Source organism: Piliocolobus tephrosceles, chromosome 13 (assembly GCF_002776525.5).
Source record: "Piliocolobus tephrosceles isolate RC106 chromosome 13, ASM277652v3, whole genome shotgun sequence".
In the NCBI taxonomy this organism is placed as follows: Eukaryota; Metazoa; Chordata; class Mammalia; order Primates; family Cercopithecidae; genus Piliocolobus; species Piliocolobus tephrosceles.
Genome location: NC_045446.1, coordinates 8,147,308 through 8,163,408, shown reverse-complemented (window position 1 = coordinate 8,163,408; position 16,101 = coordinate 8,147,308). Strand labels below are relative to the sequence as shown.

The 16,101-nt window shown below is 51.8% G+C and overlaps 2 protein-coding genes across 2 annotated transcripts in view; one reads left to right on the top strand and one right to left on the bottom strand.

Moving 5' to 3' along the window:
- Positions 1-16,101, bottom strand: part of LOC111533669 (pyruvate carboxylase, mitochondrial-like) — a 1,148,173-nt gene that overhangs the window by 160,746 nt on the left and 971,326 nt on the right. The window lies entirely within an intron of this gene.
- On the top strand, positions 4,347-15,611 carry TSGA10IP (testis specific 10 interacting protein). The gene is made up of 8 exons (XM_023186538.1): positions 4,347-4,423; positions 5,381-5,632; positions 5,726-6,450; positions 6,620-6,767; positions 11,614-11,784; positions 14,522-14,621; positions 14,830-14,954; positions 15,458-15,611. Exons 1-8 carry the CDS (start codon positions 4,347-4,349, stop codon positions 15,579-15,581), a joined length of 1,722 nt encoding a protein of 573 aa, XP_023042306.1. The 3' UTR covers positions 15,582-15,611.

Here is a 16,101-nt window from a genome sequence, read left to right as displayed (position 1 = left end):
TTTATTTATTTATTTATTTATTTATTTATTTATTTATTTATTTATTTATTTTTGAGATGGAGTCTTATTCTGTCGCCCAGGCTGGAGTGCAGTGGTGTGATCTCAGCTCGCTGCAACCTCTGCCTCCTGGGTTTAAGCGATTCTCCCACCTCAGCCTCCTGAGTAGCTGGGACTACAGGTGTGTGCCACCACACCTGGCTAATTTTTGTATTTTTAGTAGAGATGGGATTTCACCATGATGGCCAGGCTGGTCTTGAACTCCTGACCTCAAGTAATCCACCTGCCTTGGCCTCCCAAAGTGCTGGGATTACAGGCGTGAGCCATCTTGCCCAGCCTAATTCCAGAATTTTGAGAAGGCTTAAGCGGGAGGAGTCCTTGAGGCCAGGACTTTAAGATTAGCCTAGGCAGCATAGTGAGACCTCTGTCTCTCCAAAAAAATATATATATTTTAAAAGTAGCCAGTCGTGGTGGCACATGCCTGTAGTCCAAGCTACTCAGGAGGTTGTGGTTGTGGTAGGAGGATCACCCGAGCCCAGGAGCTCGAGGCTGTGGTGAGCTATGATTACGCCACTGCACTCCAGCCTTGGTGACAGAGTGAGACTCTATCTCTAGAAAATAAAATAAATTTTAAAAACCCTAAAACACAGTTTTGAAAGAAACGAGTAAGGAACAAAAGTGAGATCAATACTGCTTATGCAAATTAAATATATACAATACCATTTATTTATTTTTGTACTCAGTTTTATTTTTTATGTTTTTCTTGAGACAGGGTTTCACTTTGTCACCCAGGCTGGAGTGCAGTGGTGTGATCATAGCTCATTACATCCTCAACCTCCTGGGCGCAGGTGATCCTCCCCCCTCAGCCTCCAAAGTAGTAGCTGGGACTACAGGGACACACTACCATGCCCAGCTAATTTTCTTTGTATTTTTTTGTGGAGCTACGGTTTCACCATGTTTCTCAGGCTGGTCTCCAACTCCTGAGCTCCAGTGATATTCCCGCCCTGGCCTCCCAAAGTGCTGGGATTATAGGCGTGAGCCACTGTACCCAGACTACAATACCACTTACATAAACAAAAAATACATATACACAAAATGATAAATGCTTCACAATGATCCATTAACACCCACCTACCTACCTTCCTTCCTTCCTTCCTTCCCTCTCTTTCTTCCTCTCTTGCTTTTTTTTTTTTTTTTGGAGTCTTGCTCTGTTGCCCAGGCTGGAATGCAGTGGCATGTTCTCAGCTCACTGTAACCTCTGCCTCCCGGGTTCAAGCAATTCTCCTGCCTCAGTCTCCTGAGTAGCTGGGATTATTATTACAAGTGTGAGCCACTGCGTCCAGCCAGGCTCTGTTCTTCACAGGTTCACACTGGTTGCTGAATAGAGAATGGTATCAGGACAAAAGCACAAACTGGGAGGCTGGGTGTGGTGGCTCACACCTGTAATCTCAGCACTTTGGGAGGCTGAGGCAGGTGGATGGCTTGAGGCCAGGAGTTTGAGACCAGCCTGGGAAATATAGTGAGATCCCATGTCAATAATAAATAAATAAATAAGCAAAAGCTGGAGATTAAGCATTACTGAAATGATCCAGAGGAGAGAGGGTATTGGTTTGGAGAAGCGCTGGATTCTGCATGTATTTCAAAGGTGGAACTGGTAAGGTTTGCTAAGTCATTAGGGGCAGAATGTGAGTCAAATGAAGGAGTCAAGGATGATGCCAGGGAGTTGATGTGAGCAAAAGGAATCTCAGACATGCCCCTGACTGGGATGAGGCAGGCCAGGAGTCTGACCTTCAGCATGTCAAGTTGAAATGCTTATTTATCCAAGTGGGGATGTCAGATGGGCCACTGGATATTTAAGTCTGGGAGAGGTCAGGCTGAGATATGTAAACTTGGGGACAGGTGGAAAACAGTAGATGCTGTTCTGGTGCAGTGGTTCATGCCTGTAATCCCAATGCTTTGGGAGGCTGAGGTGGGCCAGGAGTTCAAGACCAGCCTGGACAACATGGCAAAACCCCATCTCTACAAAAAAATACAAAAATTAGCCGGGCATGGGGGCGCTTACCTGTAGTCCCAGCTACTTGGGTGGCTGAGGCAGGAAGATCATTTGAGCCCAGGAGTTTGAGGCTGCAGCGAGCTGTAATGGTACCACTACACTCCAGCCGGTGTGACAGAGTGAGACTCTGTCTCAGAAAGCAAGCAGCAGGTGGCTTTTAAGGCCGTCAGACTGAACGAGCTCACTTAGGGAGGGAGTGTGGTTGAGGAAAGAGGTCTGTATGCGCCTCCTGAGAATATCAACCTGAGAAACCCAGACCTGCCCTCTGCCGAGGAAGAAAGTGGCCCAGAATTCTGGACTGCCCAGGAAATCAACTGAGTTGAGGCCTGGAAGGGGCTCCGTTTCTGAAAGTGGAGCCGCCTACCTGTGCCTTCCACGCCCCAGGTGTAGGAGAAGACTGGCAGCCCCCTAGAAAGAATAGTTTGCGTATTTTGGATGGCAAAACAGCTTCGCCTGGAGCAGCACTATTTAGCATATTTACATTGGATGTGCTCATTGTGAGGCACTACTCGGATGGAGTCTGAGAGCAGAAGAGGGGCCACAGGGCCATGGTCTGAAAAAAATCCTGCCTCTACAGCATCTTCCAGGATAACCTGCTTCCCTGGGGCCACATCATTGATTAATTAATAACAGCAACATGGCCCAGGGCAGCGGCTCACTCCTATAATCCCAGCACTTCGGGAGGCCAAGGCAGGTGGATCACTTGAGGTCAGGAGTTCAAGACCAGCCTGGCCAACATGGTGAAACCCTCTCTCTACTAAAAATACAAAAAATTAGCTGGGCATGGTGGCGGCCGCCTGTAGTCCCAGCTACTCGGGAGGCTGAGGCAGGAGAATGGCGTGAACCCGGGAGGCAGAGCTTGCAGTGAGCTGAGATCCAGTCACTGCACGCCAGCCTGGGCGACAGAGTGAGACTCCGTCTCAAAAAAAAAAATATATATATATATATATATAAATATATCTATATCTATATCTATCTATCTATCTATCTATCTATCTATCTATCTATCTATATATATATATTTTGATATATATATATATATATATTTTTTTTTTTTTGAAATGGAGTCTCACTCTTTTGCCCAGGCTGGCAACTCACTGCAACCTCCGCCTCCCGGGATCAAGAGATTCTCGTGCCTCAGCCTCCCGAGTAGCTGGGATTACAGATGCCTACCACCGCACCCAGCTAATTTTTGTATTTTTAGTGAGATGGAGTTTCAGTCCAGGTGGGAGATGGAGTTTCACCATATTGACCAGACTGGTCTCGAACTCCTGACCTCAGGCACTCCACCTACCTCGGCCTCCCAAAGTGCTGGGATTATAGCCACTGCCTGGCCTGGGGCAAGCTTTCAATGTTTTAACTCCCTCCAGAACCTCATGGCCCATGAAGATGGCCAGGTGGGCCTGGGCCCAGGCTCTGAATGGCCTGCTGCCTCTCTCCTGGACACAGCGTTCGACTTCCTGGCTGGGGCTGGGAGTGCAAAGATTTGTTTATTTATTTTTTCTTGAGGCAGAGTCTCATTCTGTCGCCCTGGCTGGAGTGCAGTGGTGCAATCTGGGCCTGATGCAGCCTCTGCCTCCCAGGTTCAAGTGATTCTCGTGCCTCAGCCTCCTGAGTAGCCGGGATTACAGGTATGTGCCACCATGCCTGGCTAATTTTTTTTGCATTTTTGGTAGAGATGGGGTTTTGCCATTTTGGCCAGGCTGGTCTTGAACTCCTGGCCTCGAGTGATCCACCTGCCTAAGCCCCCCATAGTGCTGGGATTACAGGCGTGAGCCACCGCTCCGAACCTGGGAGTGCAAGGACTGAAATAAAATCTTGTGAAAAATCTTGTGAATCAAGTCCCTGAAGGAGCCACATCTCAGTTTGGCTCCTTCAGGGACTTGGCTGGGCCTGGGGCGCAGCACAGGAGACAAGCTAACTCCCCTGTACAGATGGATGGGGAAACACAGGCGGAGTAGGGACAGAGGACTTACACCAGGTTACATGGGGAGCCTGTGGATGAGGCAGGAGCAGAGGCAGAACTTGGGCCTGGGTTTCTGCACGGAACGACTCCTGGGCACCCTGCTGAACTCTCCCTTAGAAGGAGATTGGCCTCACATACCCCACTGACCCCTTCCTAGTATGCTTTTTGCCAGACCCCTTGAGACTGGCTGAGGACTGGTTGCCATAGAGATGGCCTGTTGGGCAGTTCCACGGTGGGGATGGGGGATGGGGCAGGATGGGGCAGGACACCAATATGCTAAATACCTACCAACAGTTGGTTAGGACCCCGTTGGCGCGACCAGGGCAGGACATGCGGCTTCAGGCTCCGGGAACCAGCACCGGGCTGCTCAAGCTGCTGTCGACCATCTCTCAGGACAAGCAGGTGAGGTAGGCCCAGTGGGGGCACTTCCAGCTGCCCAGAGCCAGGTGGGCTGCCTTGGGTCAGAGAGGCCTGAGCTGGGGAGGCCCTTGAGAAGCCACGAGACCTGAGCTGAGGTCCAGGTGAAAGTCAGGGAGGCAGGAGTGGGACAGGGACCACATGGAGGCCTAAAGGTCTTGGGAGAAGCTGAGGGATGATGCCCGGGGGTGACTCCCCGGGATGATGGCGTGATTTAGGGAACACTGTGGGAGGAGCAGGGTTTCAGGAACGATTAAAACCACCTTGATGAAAATTACCTTGGTTTCTGCCTTGGCTGTAGCAGGTCCGGGGCCCAGTGGGACATTTGGGAGTACAGTCCAGGGCCCAGAGGCGGCCTAGTGCAATGGTAACAAACCTGGGCTCCACCACTTCCCAGCTGTGTGACCTTAGTTACTCAGCCTCTCTGAGCCTCAGCTTTCTCCTCCAAGTGATGGGGGTGATAATGAGTACCAGCCTCCTAGGGTCCTTGGGAAGGTGTGTTTATGCATGAAAGTCCTGAACACACAGTAGGTGCTCAGCAGGTGGCGGCTGTTGCTATTTTAATATACAGAATGGAGGTGGTGTTTGGTTGGGTTTTTTTGTTTTGTTTTGTTTTTTGTTTTTTTGAGACAGAGTTTTGCTCTTGTTGACCAGGCTGGAATGCAATGACGCAATCTCAGCTCATTGCAGCCTCCACCTCCCAGGTGCAAGCGATTCTCCTTTCTCAGCCTCCCAAGTAGCTGGGATTACAGGTGCAGGCCACCACACCCGGCTAATTTTTTTTTGTATTTTTAGTAGAGATGGGGTTTCACCATGTTGGCCAGGCTGGTCTCAAACTCCCGGCCTCGGGTGATCTGCCCCCCTTGGCCTCCCAAAGTGCTGGGATTACAGGCGTGAGCACCACACCCTGCCCTGTTTTGTTGGTTTTTATGGTAACGAGGGCCCAGAGGGGCCCAGCCAGGCCCAGCCAGGTGCACAGAAGAGGAGGGCACCCGGGTGAGGTGCCACACAGTCCAGGAGGCTGCTGGAGCTGGCTGCTCCTCCCCTAATGTCTCTGCCCAGGGCCGCCTGGGGAGTGGTGATGGTGTGCCAAATCAGGACCTGCAGCGGAGGTCTCAGAGTTCAAGGCAGAGAGCAAAGAAGGACCGTAAGCCCAGGGGCCAGAGCAAGAAAGGACAGGGCTCTGAAGAGGCTGAAGAGTAAGGAGCAGTGGGATGGGTCAGGAGGGTGCTGGGGGTCTGGGCCCTCTGGGGGCTGGTGCCAACCCTGACCCCCACCCTGTCCTTCCTCAGTCTCTTCCGCCTTCCTCCTCGGAAGCCCTCCTTCCCCTTCCAGTGGGCCTGGGAGAGCATCGCCACAGATATCCGGGCTGTGCTTCAGCCAAGTTCCCCAACCCCAGGCCACCAAGCCCCGCCCACGCCCTCCTCGTCCTCCCAGCGCCAGTCCAGGCGCAAGTCCACGGCCAACCTCCCAGAGGCCTATGGCTGCTGCCGGAAGACAGACGCACAAAACCCGAAGGCGAGACAACAGCTGGGAGCCTGGGGTGGTGTCTCCATCCCTCCTGACAAAGGGGAGCTAGGACCGGAGCCCCACAGTGAATGTGGCCTCCAGCTGCCTGGGAGGAGGCCAGGATCAGGATCGGCGTCCGACAAGCAGGTCCAGCTGCAAGGCCCGGGTGCTGAGGAGGCTGAAAGGGGTCTGAGTTCTGGGGAGTTGCCCCAGCGCCCCAGGAGGGGGTCCATCTCAGAGGAGGAGCAATTCTCAGAGGCCACAGAGGAGGCTGAGGAGGGAGAGCACAGGGCTCCCTGCAGAAGGAGGGCTGGTTGTCAGAAAAAGGGGCAGATTTCCGGAGAGGAGGCCTCGGATGAAGGGGAACTGCAGGGCCAGAGCCAGGGGAGCAGGCCCAGCTTCAACAACCTCCAAAGGCCACAGAGGAGGAAGACAAGGGCCAGGGAGCTGCAGGGGCCGTGGGACCTGGAGAAGCTGCACAGGCAGCTACAGAGAGATCTGGACTGTGGTGAGTGTGCGACTCGGAGCCCGGGTTCCCCCGAAGCTACACTGTGGGGAACAGGGAGCGGTTGGGGAGGCTGGGCTCAGGCAGGCTGGGCTGTGCTCTGGGTGCTGGGGGGATTGCCCGGCGGCCTGGGAGAGAGACGCAGCCCCTGACTTGGTCCCACTGTGGGCAGGCCCCCAAAAGCAGCCCTGGAAGGCTTTGAGGGCTGCCTTCCAGGCCTCCAGGCAGAATGGAAAGGCCTATGCCTCGGAAGATGATGAAACTTTCCTATCTGCCAACCTCCCCAATCGCACCTTCCACAAACGACAGGAAGCCACCAGGTAAGAGGGAAGAGAAGGGAGTGGGAGCCCACGGTGAGAAGTAGAGATGGAGCTGGTTCTCCAAGAGATGCTTAGGCATTTGAACTCTCATTCATTTCTTTATTTATCCATTCACCAAACTTTTGAATCATCCATCCATCCATCCAACTACTGATAACATCCACTCAGCCATTCACCCATCTCTCTGAATACCTGGCCAATTATCTACTGATACAGCCACTTTTATTTCCCATCTTTTCTTCTATCCATCCGTTAAACTATTAACTAAGTGATTAATCCAACATTTATTATCTACTCCTGGGCCCTTAGGATGTAACTATTAAAAGACTTGGAATTAGTTGGACATGGTGACACATGCTTGTAGTCCCTCCCAGCTACTCAGCAGGCTGGGGTAAGAGGATCTCTTGAGCTCAGGAGATCAAGACTGCAGTGAGCTATGATCCAGCCACTGCACTCAGCATGGGCAACAGAGTGAGACACTGTCTCTAAAAAAGAACTTAAGGTGCCGGGCGTGATGGCTCATGCCTATAATCCTAGCACTTTGGGAGGCCAAGGCGTGCAGATTGTCTGAGTTCAAGAGTTCAAGACCAGCCTGGGCAACATGGTGAAACCCTGTCTCTACTGAAAATATTAAAAAATTATCCAAGTATGATGGTGCGTGCCTGGAGTCCCAGCTACTTAGGAGGCTGGGACATGAGAGTCACTTGAACCTGGGAGGCGGAGGTTGCAGTGAGCCGAGATTGCACCACTACACTCCAGCCTGGGTGACAGAGTGAGACTCTGTCTCAAACGAACAAACAAACAAACAAAAAACCCAGTCTGGTCAACATAGCGAGACCCCTGTGTCTACAAAGGAAAAAAAAATTAGCCTGGCTTGGTGGAAAGTGCCTGTAGCCCCAGCTACTCTAGAGGCTGAGTCAGGAGGATCTCTTGAGCCCAGGAGTTCAAGGCTGCAGTGAGTCATGATCACATCACTGCATTCTAGTCTGAACAACAGAGCAAGATTCTGTTTCTAAAGCAAAGGAGATAGTGGGAGCTGAAGGGGAGACTGGAGGCCGTGAGGAGACTGTTGGCAACACTGAGGTGAGGAACCATAAGGACCTGAACAAGGAGGCCCTGTGAATGGAGGGAGGGGATCCATTTAAGAGACACTTAGAGGCTGGTTCAATAGGCCTTGGTGACTGGTGACAGGTGGCATGTGAGGGTAGGGGAGAGGTCATTCAGCATTCTTTTTTTTTTTTTTGAGATGGAGTCTTGCTCTGTCGCCCAGGCTGGAGTGTAGTGGCGCGATCTCCACTCACTGCAAGCTCTGCTTCCCGGGTTCACGCCATTCCCCTGCCTCAGCCTCCCGAGTAGCTGGGACTACAGGCGCCCACCACCACGCCCGGCTAATTTTTTTTTTTTTGTATTTTTAGTAGAGACGGGGTTTCACTGTGTTAGCCAGGATGGTCTCGATCTCCTGACCTCGTGATCCGCCCATCTCGGCCTCCCAAAGTGCTGGGATTACAGGCGTGAACCACCGCGCCCGGCCTCATTCAGCATTCTTACGCACCCCACAATTCTTTTTTTTTTTTTTTTGAGACAGAGTCTTACTGTGTCACCCAGGCTGGAGTGCAGTGGTGCAATCTCGGCTCACTGCAACCTCTGCCTCCCAGGTTCAAGTGATTCTCATGTCTCAGCTTCCTGAGTAGCTGGGACTCCAGGCACACACCACTACACCTGGCTAATTTCTGTATTTTTAGTAGAGACGGGGTTTTACTATGTTTCACCAGGGTTTCACCGGGTTTACACCATTCTCCTGCCTCAGCCTCCCGAGTAGCTGGGATTACAGGCACCCACCACCACGCCCGGCTAATTTTTTGCATTTTTAGTAGAGACAGGGTTTCACCGTGTTAGCCAGGACGGTCCCTATCTCTTGACCTCGTGATCTGCCCACCTCAGCCTACCAGTGTGCTGGAATTACAGGCATGAGCCACCGCGCCCGGCTGCTGGCTAATTTTTAAATTTTTTGTAGAGATGGGGTCCCGTTGCCGGGCGCGGTGGCTCAAGCCTGTAATCCCAGCACTTTGGGAGGCCGAGACGGGCGGATCACGAGGTCAGGAGATCGAGACCACCCTGGCTAACACGGTGAAACCCCGTCTCTACTAAAAACTACAAAAAAAAATACTAGCCGGGCGAGGTGGCGGCGCCTGTAGTCCCAGCTACCCAGGAGGCTGAGGCAGGAGAATGGTGTGAATCCAGGAGGCGGAGCTTGCAGTGAGCTGAGATCCGGCCACAGCACTCCAGCCTGGGTGACAGAGAGAGACTCTGTCTCAAAAAAAAAAAAAAAAAAAAATAGAGATGGGGTCCCGTTATGCTGAGTTTGACTTTTTTAAGATTTGACACATAAGGGAGATTATATGGTATTTGTTTTTCTGTGCCTGGCTTATTTCACTTAACATAGTGTCCTCCAGGTTTATTCATGTTGTTGCAAATGACGGGATTTTCTTTTTAAGGCTGAAGAATTCCATCATGTATATATACCACCTTTTCTTTATCCGTTCGTCTGTTGATGGAATCTTAGGTTGATTTCAGATCTTTGCTACTGTGAATATTCCTGCAATGAACATAGGAGTGCAGCTACCTTTTCAACATACTCATTTCATTTCCTTTGAATATGTACCCAGAAGTGGGTTGCTGGATCTCATGGTAGTTCTACTTGTAATTTTTTGGGGGAACCTTGATATTATTTTCTATAATGACTGTACTAATTTATATTCCCACCAACAGTAAACAGAGGTTCCCTTTTCTCCACATCATCACCAACTCTTATCTTTCATCATTTTGATAATAGTCATTCTAAACAGGTGTGAGGTGATATCTTATTATCACTTTATTTTGCATTTCCCAGATGATTAGTGATTAGTGATGAAAAAGACATTTGTATATCTTTTTTTGAGAAATGTCTATTTGGGTTGTTTGCTTATTTTTAAATTATTATTATTATTATTTTGAGACGGAGTCTCGCTCTGTCACCCAGGCTAGAGTGCAATGGCACGATCATAGCTTCCTGCAGCTTTGAATTCCTGGGTCCAAGTGACCCTCTCACCCCAGCCTCCTGAGTAGCTGGGATTACAGGTGCGTGCCACCATGTCCAGCTGATTTATTTTTATTTTTATTTTATTTATTTATTTATTTTTTTTTTTTTGAGATGGAGTCTTGCTCTGTCGCCCAGGCTGGGGTGCAGTGGCCGGATCTCAGCTCACTGCAAGCTCCGCTTCCCAGGTTTACGCCATTCTCCTGCCTCAGCCTCCCGAGTAGCTGGGATTACAGGCGCTCGCCACCTCGCCCGGCTAGTTTTTTGTATTTTTTTGGTAGAGACGGGGTTTCACTGTGTTAGCCAGGATGGTCTTGATCTCCTGACCTTGTGATCCTCCCGTCTCGGCCTCCCAAAGTGCTGGGATTACAGGCTTGAGCCACCGCGCCCGGCCCAGCTGATTTATTTTTTAACTTTTTATTTGTAGAGATGGTGTCTTGCTATGTTGCCCGGGCTGGTCTCCAACCCCTGGCTTCAAGCAATCCTGCTGCCTCCACCTCCCAAGGTGTCGAGATTACAGGTATGAGCCACCATGCCCTGCCTTTTTGCCTTTTTTTTTTTTGAGATGGAGCCTCACTTCATCACCCAGGATGGAGCGTAGTGGCATAATCTTGGCTTGCTGCAACCTCCACCTCCCGGGTTCAAGCGATTCTCTTGCCTCAGCCTCTTGAGTAGCTGGGATTACAGACAGACACCACCAGGTCTGGCTAACTTTTTTGTATTTTTTAGTAGAGACAGGGTTTCAACATGTTGGCCAGACTAGTCTCGAACTCCAGACCTTAAATGATCTGCCCGCCTTGGTCTTCCTTTCCTTCTGAAAGGAATTTCAGGCATGAGCCATCGTGCCTGGCCTTTGCCCATTTTTTAATTGAGTTATTTGCTTTCTTGTTACTGAGTTATTTGAGTTCACATATTTTGGATATTAACCCCTTTTCATATGTATGGTTTGCAAATATTTTTTCCCATTCTATGTCATATCTGTTGATTGTTGCCATTGCTGTGCAGAAGCTTTTTGGTTTGATGCAATTTCATTTGTCTATTTTTGCTTCTGTTGCCTGTGCTTTCTGGGTCATATCCAAAAAACCATTGCCCAGACAAGTGTCATTAAGCTTTCTTTGTGTGTGTGTGTGTGTGTGTGTGTGTGTGTGTGTGTGTGTGTGTGTGTCAGGGTCTCAATCTGTCGCCCAGGCTGGAGTGCAGTGGCTCAATCATGGCTCACTGCAGTCTTGATTTCCTGGGCTCAGGCGATTCTCCCACCTTAACCTCCGAGTAGCTAGGACTACAGGTCTGGGCCACCACGCCTGGCTAATTTTTTGTATGTGTAGTACAGACGGGGTTTCATCACGTTGATTACATGCATGGAGGCAGGCTAAAAATTAGCCACCACGCCTGGCTAATTTTTACATTTTTAGCAGAAACGGGCTGTCACCATGATGGCCAAGATGGTCTCGAACTCCTGACCTCAGGTGATCCACCTGCCTCCACCACCCAAAGTGCTGGGATTACAGGCATGAACCACCACGCCTGGCCTGCAAACAAGCAGGAGACTTCTAGAACGAGTAGGGAAAGGCCTTGAGCTAGGCCCAAGGGCTGAACCTCCAGGGCAGTCTCTGTCATGGACTTCCATGACAAACCCGACTCCCAGGACACTGGCTCTGGACCCTGCAGCCCCTCCCCACAGGCTCCCATATTCCCTTATCCAGCCCCTGGCCCTCTGTGAGGCTCCTGCTGCCCATAAACCTCTCATTCCCCTTCCCTTTCTCACCCAAGGAGCCTGCTGCAGGCCTGGGAGCGGCAGCGGCAGGTGGAGCGGCAGCAGGCCGAGCTGCGGCGGGCCCGAACACAGCATGTACAGCGGCAAGTGGCCCGCTGCCTGGCAGCCTACGCACCCAGAGGGAGCCGGGGCCCTGGGGCAGCCCAGCGCAAGCTGGAGGAGCTGAGGTAGGGAGCCTGGGCTTGGGGAGGCCTGGCTGGGAGAAGGCAGGGAGGCCGTGCCAGGTCTCAGTCTATAGGACTGAGGAGCACCAGCCCTTGCCTTCCCTGGGGCTGGCCAGGCCACTTCACTGTGTTTCCAGATAAGGACGCTGAGTCATGGGGAGAAGGGGTCCATGGAAGGCCACCCAGTTAATAATGACAATCTCTGCAGCTGTTGAATGGTCAAAGTTAAAACATGCTTCATGTATGATAACCCTTTTTCAAATCTTCATTTCCTGATTTCCTATGCCAGACATGCTTGTTATAAAATGTCAAAGATTACAGAAACAATGCCTGGAGAAGGTGAATAGCCCTGTGACTCCACTCTGGGAGACTGCCATTGTTCACAGTCGGCTGAAGAGTCGCATTTTGTTCTCTTCCTATACTGTGACCATTTTCTGTTTGTTTTTTTTTCAGACGGAGTCTCGCTCTGTTACCCAGGCTGGAGTGCAGTAGCACGATCTCAACTCATTGCAATCTCCACCTCCCGGGTTCACAGCATTCTCCTGTCTCAGCCTCCCGAGTAGCTGAGACTACAGGCGCCCACCACCAAGCCTGGCTAGTTTTTTGTATTTTTTAGTAGAGACGAGGTTTCACTGTGTTAGCCAGGATGGTCTTGATCTCCTGACCTCGTGATCCGCCTGTCTCGGCCTCCCAAAGTGCTGGGATTACAGGCTTGAGCCACCGCGCCTGGCCAAGTGTTTTGTTTTCAAAGTAAGGCAGGAAGTGTAAGGTTCAGAACTCCAAGTGGCAGGTGCAGCAAAAAGAGTGATTCAACCTCACTCCTTTTACTTTCTATTTGAGAGGATTAAGGCATAAGTAGATATCTCCCATGCAGTCTCTCAGCCCTTACAGCCTGTGAACTTCGCTGTCTGAGCGCAACAGGAGACTATGTCTTGCCTGGGAAGGGCGGGCACAAAAGAGGTTGTCCTGTGGGGAGGGAGGGATGTGTCTTCCTTCCATTCTGAGATGATGCACGGGGCTGACACCCACAGGCACCACTTCCCTTTCTGCTCAGGGCTCCTGTCATTGTTTTTTTGAGATAAAGTCTCACTCTGTCGCCAGGCTGGAGTGCAGCAGTGCGATCTCGCCTCACAACCTCCAACTCCCTGGTTTAAGCAATTCTCCTGCCTCAGCCTCCTGAGTAGCTGGGATTACAGGCGCACGCCACCACTCCCAGCTAATTTTTGTATTTTTAGTAGATGGGGTTTCACCATGTTGGCCAGGAAGGTCTCAATCTCCTGACCTCGAGATCTGCCCGCCTTGGCTGGCTCCTGTCACCTCTAACAGAAATAGCATAAAGCATCCAGCAGGAAAAGTGCACAAAATATCACAGAAAAGATAGGGACTGCCAGCTCATTTCCCACCTCCCCTTGTAACTGCCATAAATTCCTCCCTAAATAGTGAAAGCCCTTTTTTGCAGTAACTTGTGTTTCTGGCCATGGGTTTTCAAATCCATGTCTTTTTCTCAATGGAGGACGGTTCCCTCCCTGGCACAGGGCCAACGGGCATGGCCCAGCAAGGCTGCGTTTTTCCACAGGGCCAAGCACACTCGCTGAGGTCCCAGCACAGGTCTTGGGGTCTTGTCTGCATCTCCCCTCCCTTCCTGTCCACGGGTGCTGCCTCCACACCTCAAGGCCTCTCTTATGTGCTTCACAGATGGATGCCTGGTCCCATGTGGGGTGTGGCCCGAAGGCCCTTCTTGCTGCTAGGGTGCTCTCTTCATCAGTGGCAGTGACACTCAAGTTTGTCAAGCAGACACATTTATGACAAGTGCACAAACTGGGTTTTGGGTTTTTTGAGACAGGGTCTCCGCTCTGTTGCCCAGGCTGGAGTGCGGTGGCACAATCAGCTCTCTGTAGCCTAGACCTCCTAGGCTCAAGCGATCCTCCCACCTTGGCCTCCCAACTAGCTAGGACTACAGGGGCACACCTGGCTAATTTTTGTAGAGACAGGATTTCACCATGTTGCCCAGGCTGGTCTCAAACTCTTGGGCTCAGGTGATCCACCCTCTTTGGCCTTCCTAAGCGCTGGGATGGCAGGTGCGAGCTGCCGCACCCGGCCATGCTGGGTTTTTAGAAATGAAAACTGTGCTTCCCCAGTGGAACCCTGATCTCTCCGGGGTGTGTTTTTTAAATTTGAAATATATATTTTTTTAGTTTCTCTGTTCCATTTTCCAAGCTGTCTGCTTATAAGAACCAGAGAGAATGCTGGCAAGCTTGTCCGATCCCTGCTATATAGCACAGTGAAATAAACTGAGCCCAGAGCCAAGAGCCCCGAGAGAGGCCTCGCCCAAAGTCACACAACCAACAACCAGAGCTCCCCGTCAAGGGGAAGAGGATGGGGAGGGAAGACTATGTAAGCAGGTGTCTGGAAGCTCAGAAGCTAGCACTGGTCCCTTTCCCATGGGGGTGGCACAGGAAGATTGGTAAGCCCTGGCTGCACAGGGCTCGGCCCCTCACTTCCCAGCTGCACAACTTTGAACAAGTCGCTCAACCCTCCTGAGCCATCAGTAAACTGGGTGAATAATTTCCACCCTGGCTGACTTCACAAGGAATCCAGGCCAGAATGGGAATGAAATAGCTTTGTAAAGGTGAGGGTGAGGACGTGAATATCAAGTCTTTAGTGAAGATGAGCTGGCTCAGGAGCGGAGATCAACAGTTGTGTCCATGGTTAGCTGCACAAAGGCCTGTCTCCCCTGCAGGCGCCAGGAGCGACAACGCTTTGCTGAGTACCAAGCGGAGCTGCAAGGCATCCAGCACAGGGTGCAGGCCCGGCCCTTCCTGTTCCAGCAGGCCATGCAGGTGAGGCTGGCACCTGGACAAGCACACAGCTGCCCCCTGTGAAGAACTGGCTGAGTGGGTTAGGGAAGCAGGATGCGAGTAGGTCCCTACAGATAGGATCCCAGGGCCGCTGCCCTCTGGAATCCCTGGGACTCCCTCAGTAAGCAGAGCCCCACCTTGCCCTTGGCAGCCCTGGTGCAGAGCGAGAAGCCCTCTTCTCTCTCCTCAGGCCAATGCCCGGCTCACTGTCACTCGGCGCTTCTCCCAGCTGCTGTCAGCACTGGGGCTGGATGAAGAGCAGCTTCTGTCTGAGGCAGGAAAGGTGGACAGAGAAGGCACCCCCAGGAAACCCAGGTGAGTCTCCCCGGCAGGTCAAGAACTGGCCCTGCCATGCTGCTGTGGGAAGGGGCACCCACACCAGCGCTCTGGGCTCTGGAGGGCCTCCCCCAGGACGGGCAGAGAGCCCAGAGGAAGGCAAGGCCAGGGTTGTCATTCCTACTTCTCAATGAGGAAACAAAGGACCTGGGGGCAGGGCCATGTTTAAGGACACAGGAGCGAACAAGCAGCAGACCCAGTCTGGGACTCTGCAACCACGTGAGCAGCCACACACCAAGCTCTCATTAGGGGCTGGCACCACCACGCTGGTCACCCCATGTCTTAGAATAACCTCGTACAGAGCAGGGATTATGACGCCCACTTGGCAATAAGGAAAGTGAGACTCGAGAAGGGAGAGTCACTTTGCTCAGGATCACACAGCAAGCCAGTACAGGAGCAGGGTTTGAAGCCACATTGTCAGTGGTTTTCTTGGGCATGGGGGTGAGAACTGCAGAGCCGGGGCCTCTATCTGTGTCTTGAAGGAGCCACAGGTCAATGGGGGTGAGAATGGAGCACTCTCCTCAGAGGCCCCCAAGGACAGAACCCACCGGCAGCCACCCTGACAGGCACTACAAGCCCAGCCTGGACCCGGAGTGCAGTTCCTGAGATAAAATTAAAGGCTTTATGGCAAACACAGTGTGGGACTTCTGCTGGTGGTGGTGGTGGTGGTGGAGGCTACGGGTTGGAAGTGGGAGGTGACAGGTAGGTGGGCAGCAGGCTTAGCTCTGTCCCCACACCCCCTTCCCTCCAGGAGCTCTGGCTCTTTTGGTTCCCCCCACCCAGCACACACAGCCCCTTCTCTGCTCCTGAGGAGTGGGGACATCTCGAAGAGCAAGAGCTGTAACTTCTCCACCCCATCTCCAATGTATATGTTGGTTCCTATAAATTCAAGCGTGAATAAGATGGAATGACTCCTGCCTCTGAGGACGCCCAGTGAGTGGGAGAGGGAGTGGGCCCTTAAACGGGTGCATACAACATATCCCAACCCACGCTCACATCCCAACACACGCTTATATCCTAACACACACTCATATCCCAACACATGCTCACATCCTAACACATGTTGAGTTGTGCCAGGCAGGAAGCTACAGACTGAGCAACCGTTGGGTGAGGGGAGGGGTTTCAG

What these genes read in the sequence shown, in the direction of transcription:
- TSGA10IP (XM_023186538.1), top strand. Translation starts at nt 4,347, where the DNA reads ATGCGGCTTCAGGCTCCGGGAACCAGCACCGGGCTGCTCAAGCTGCTG. An exon ending in AAACGACAGGAAGCCACCAG is followed by an intron (nt 6,768 to 11,613) that starts GTAAGAGGGAAG and finishes TTCTCACCCAAG; the next exon opens with GAGCCTGCTGCAGGCCTGGG. An exon ending in CGCAAGCTGGAGGAGCTGAG is followed by an intron (nt 11,785 to 14,521) that starts GTAGGGAGCCTG and finishes TCTCCCCTGCAG; the next exon opens with GCGCCAGGAGCGACAACGCT.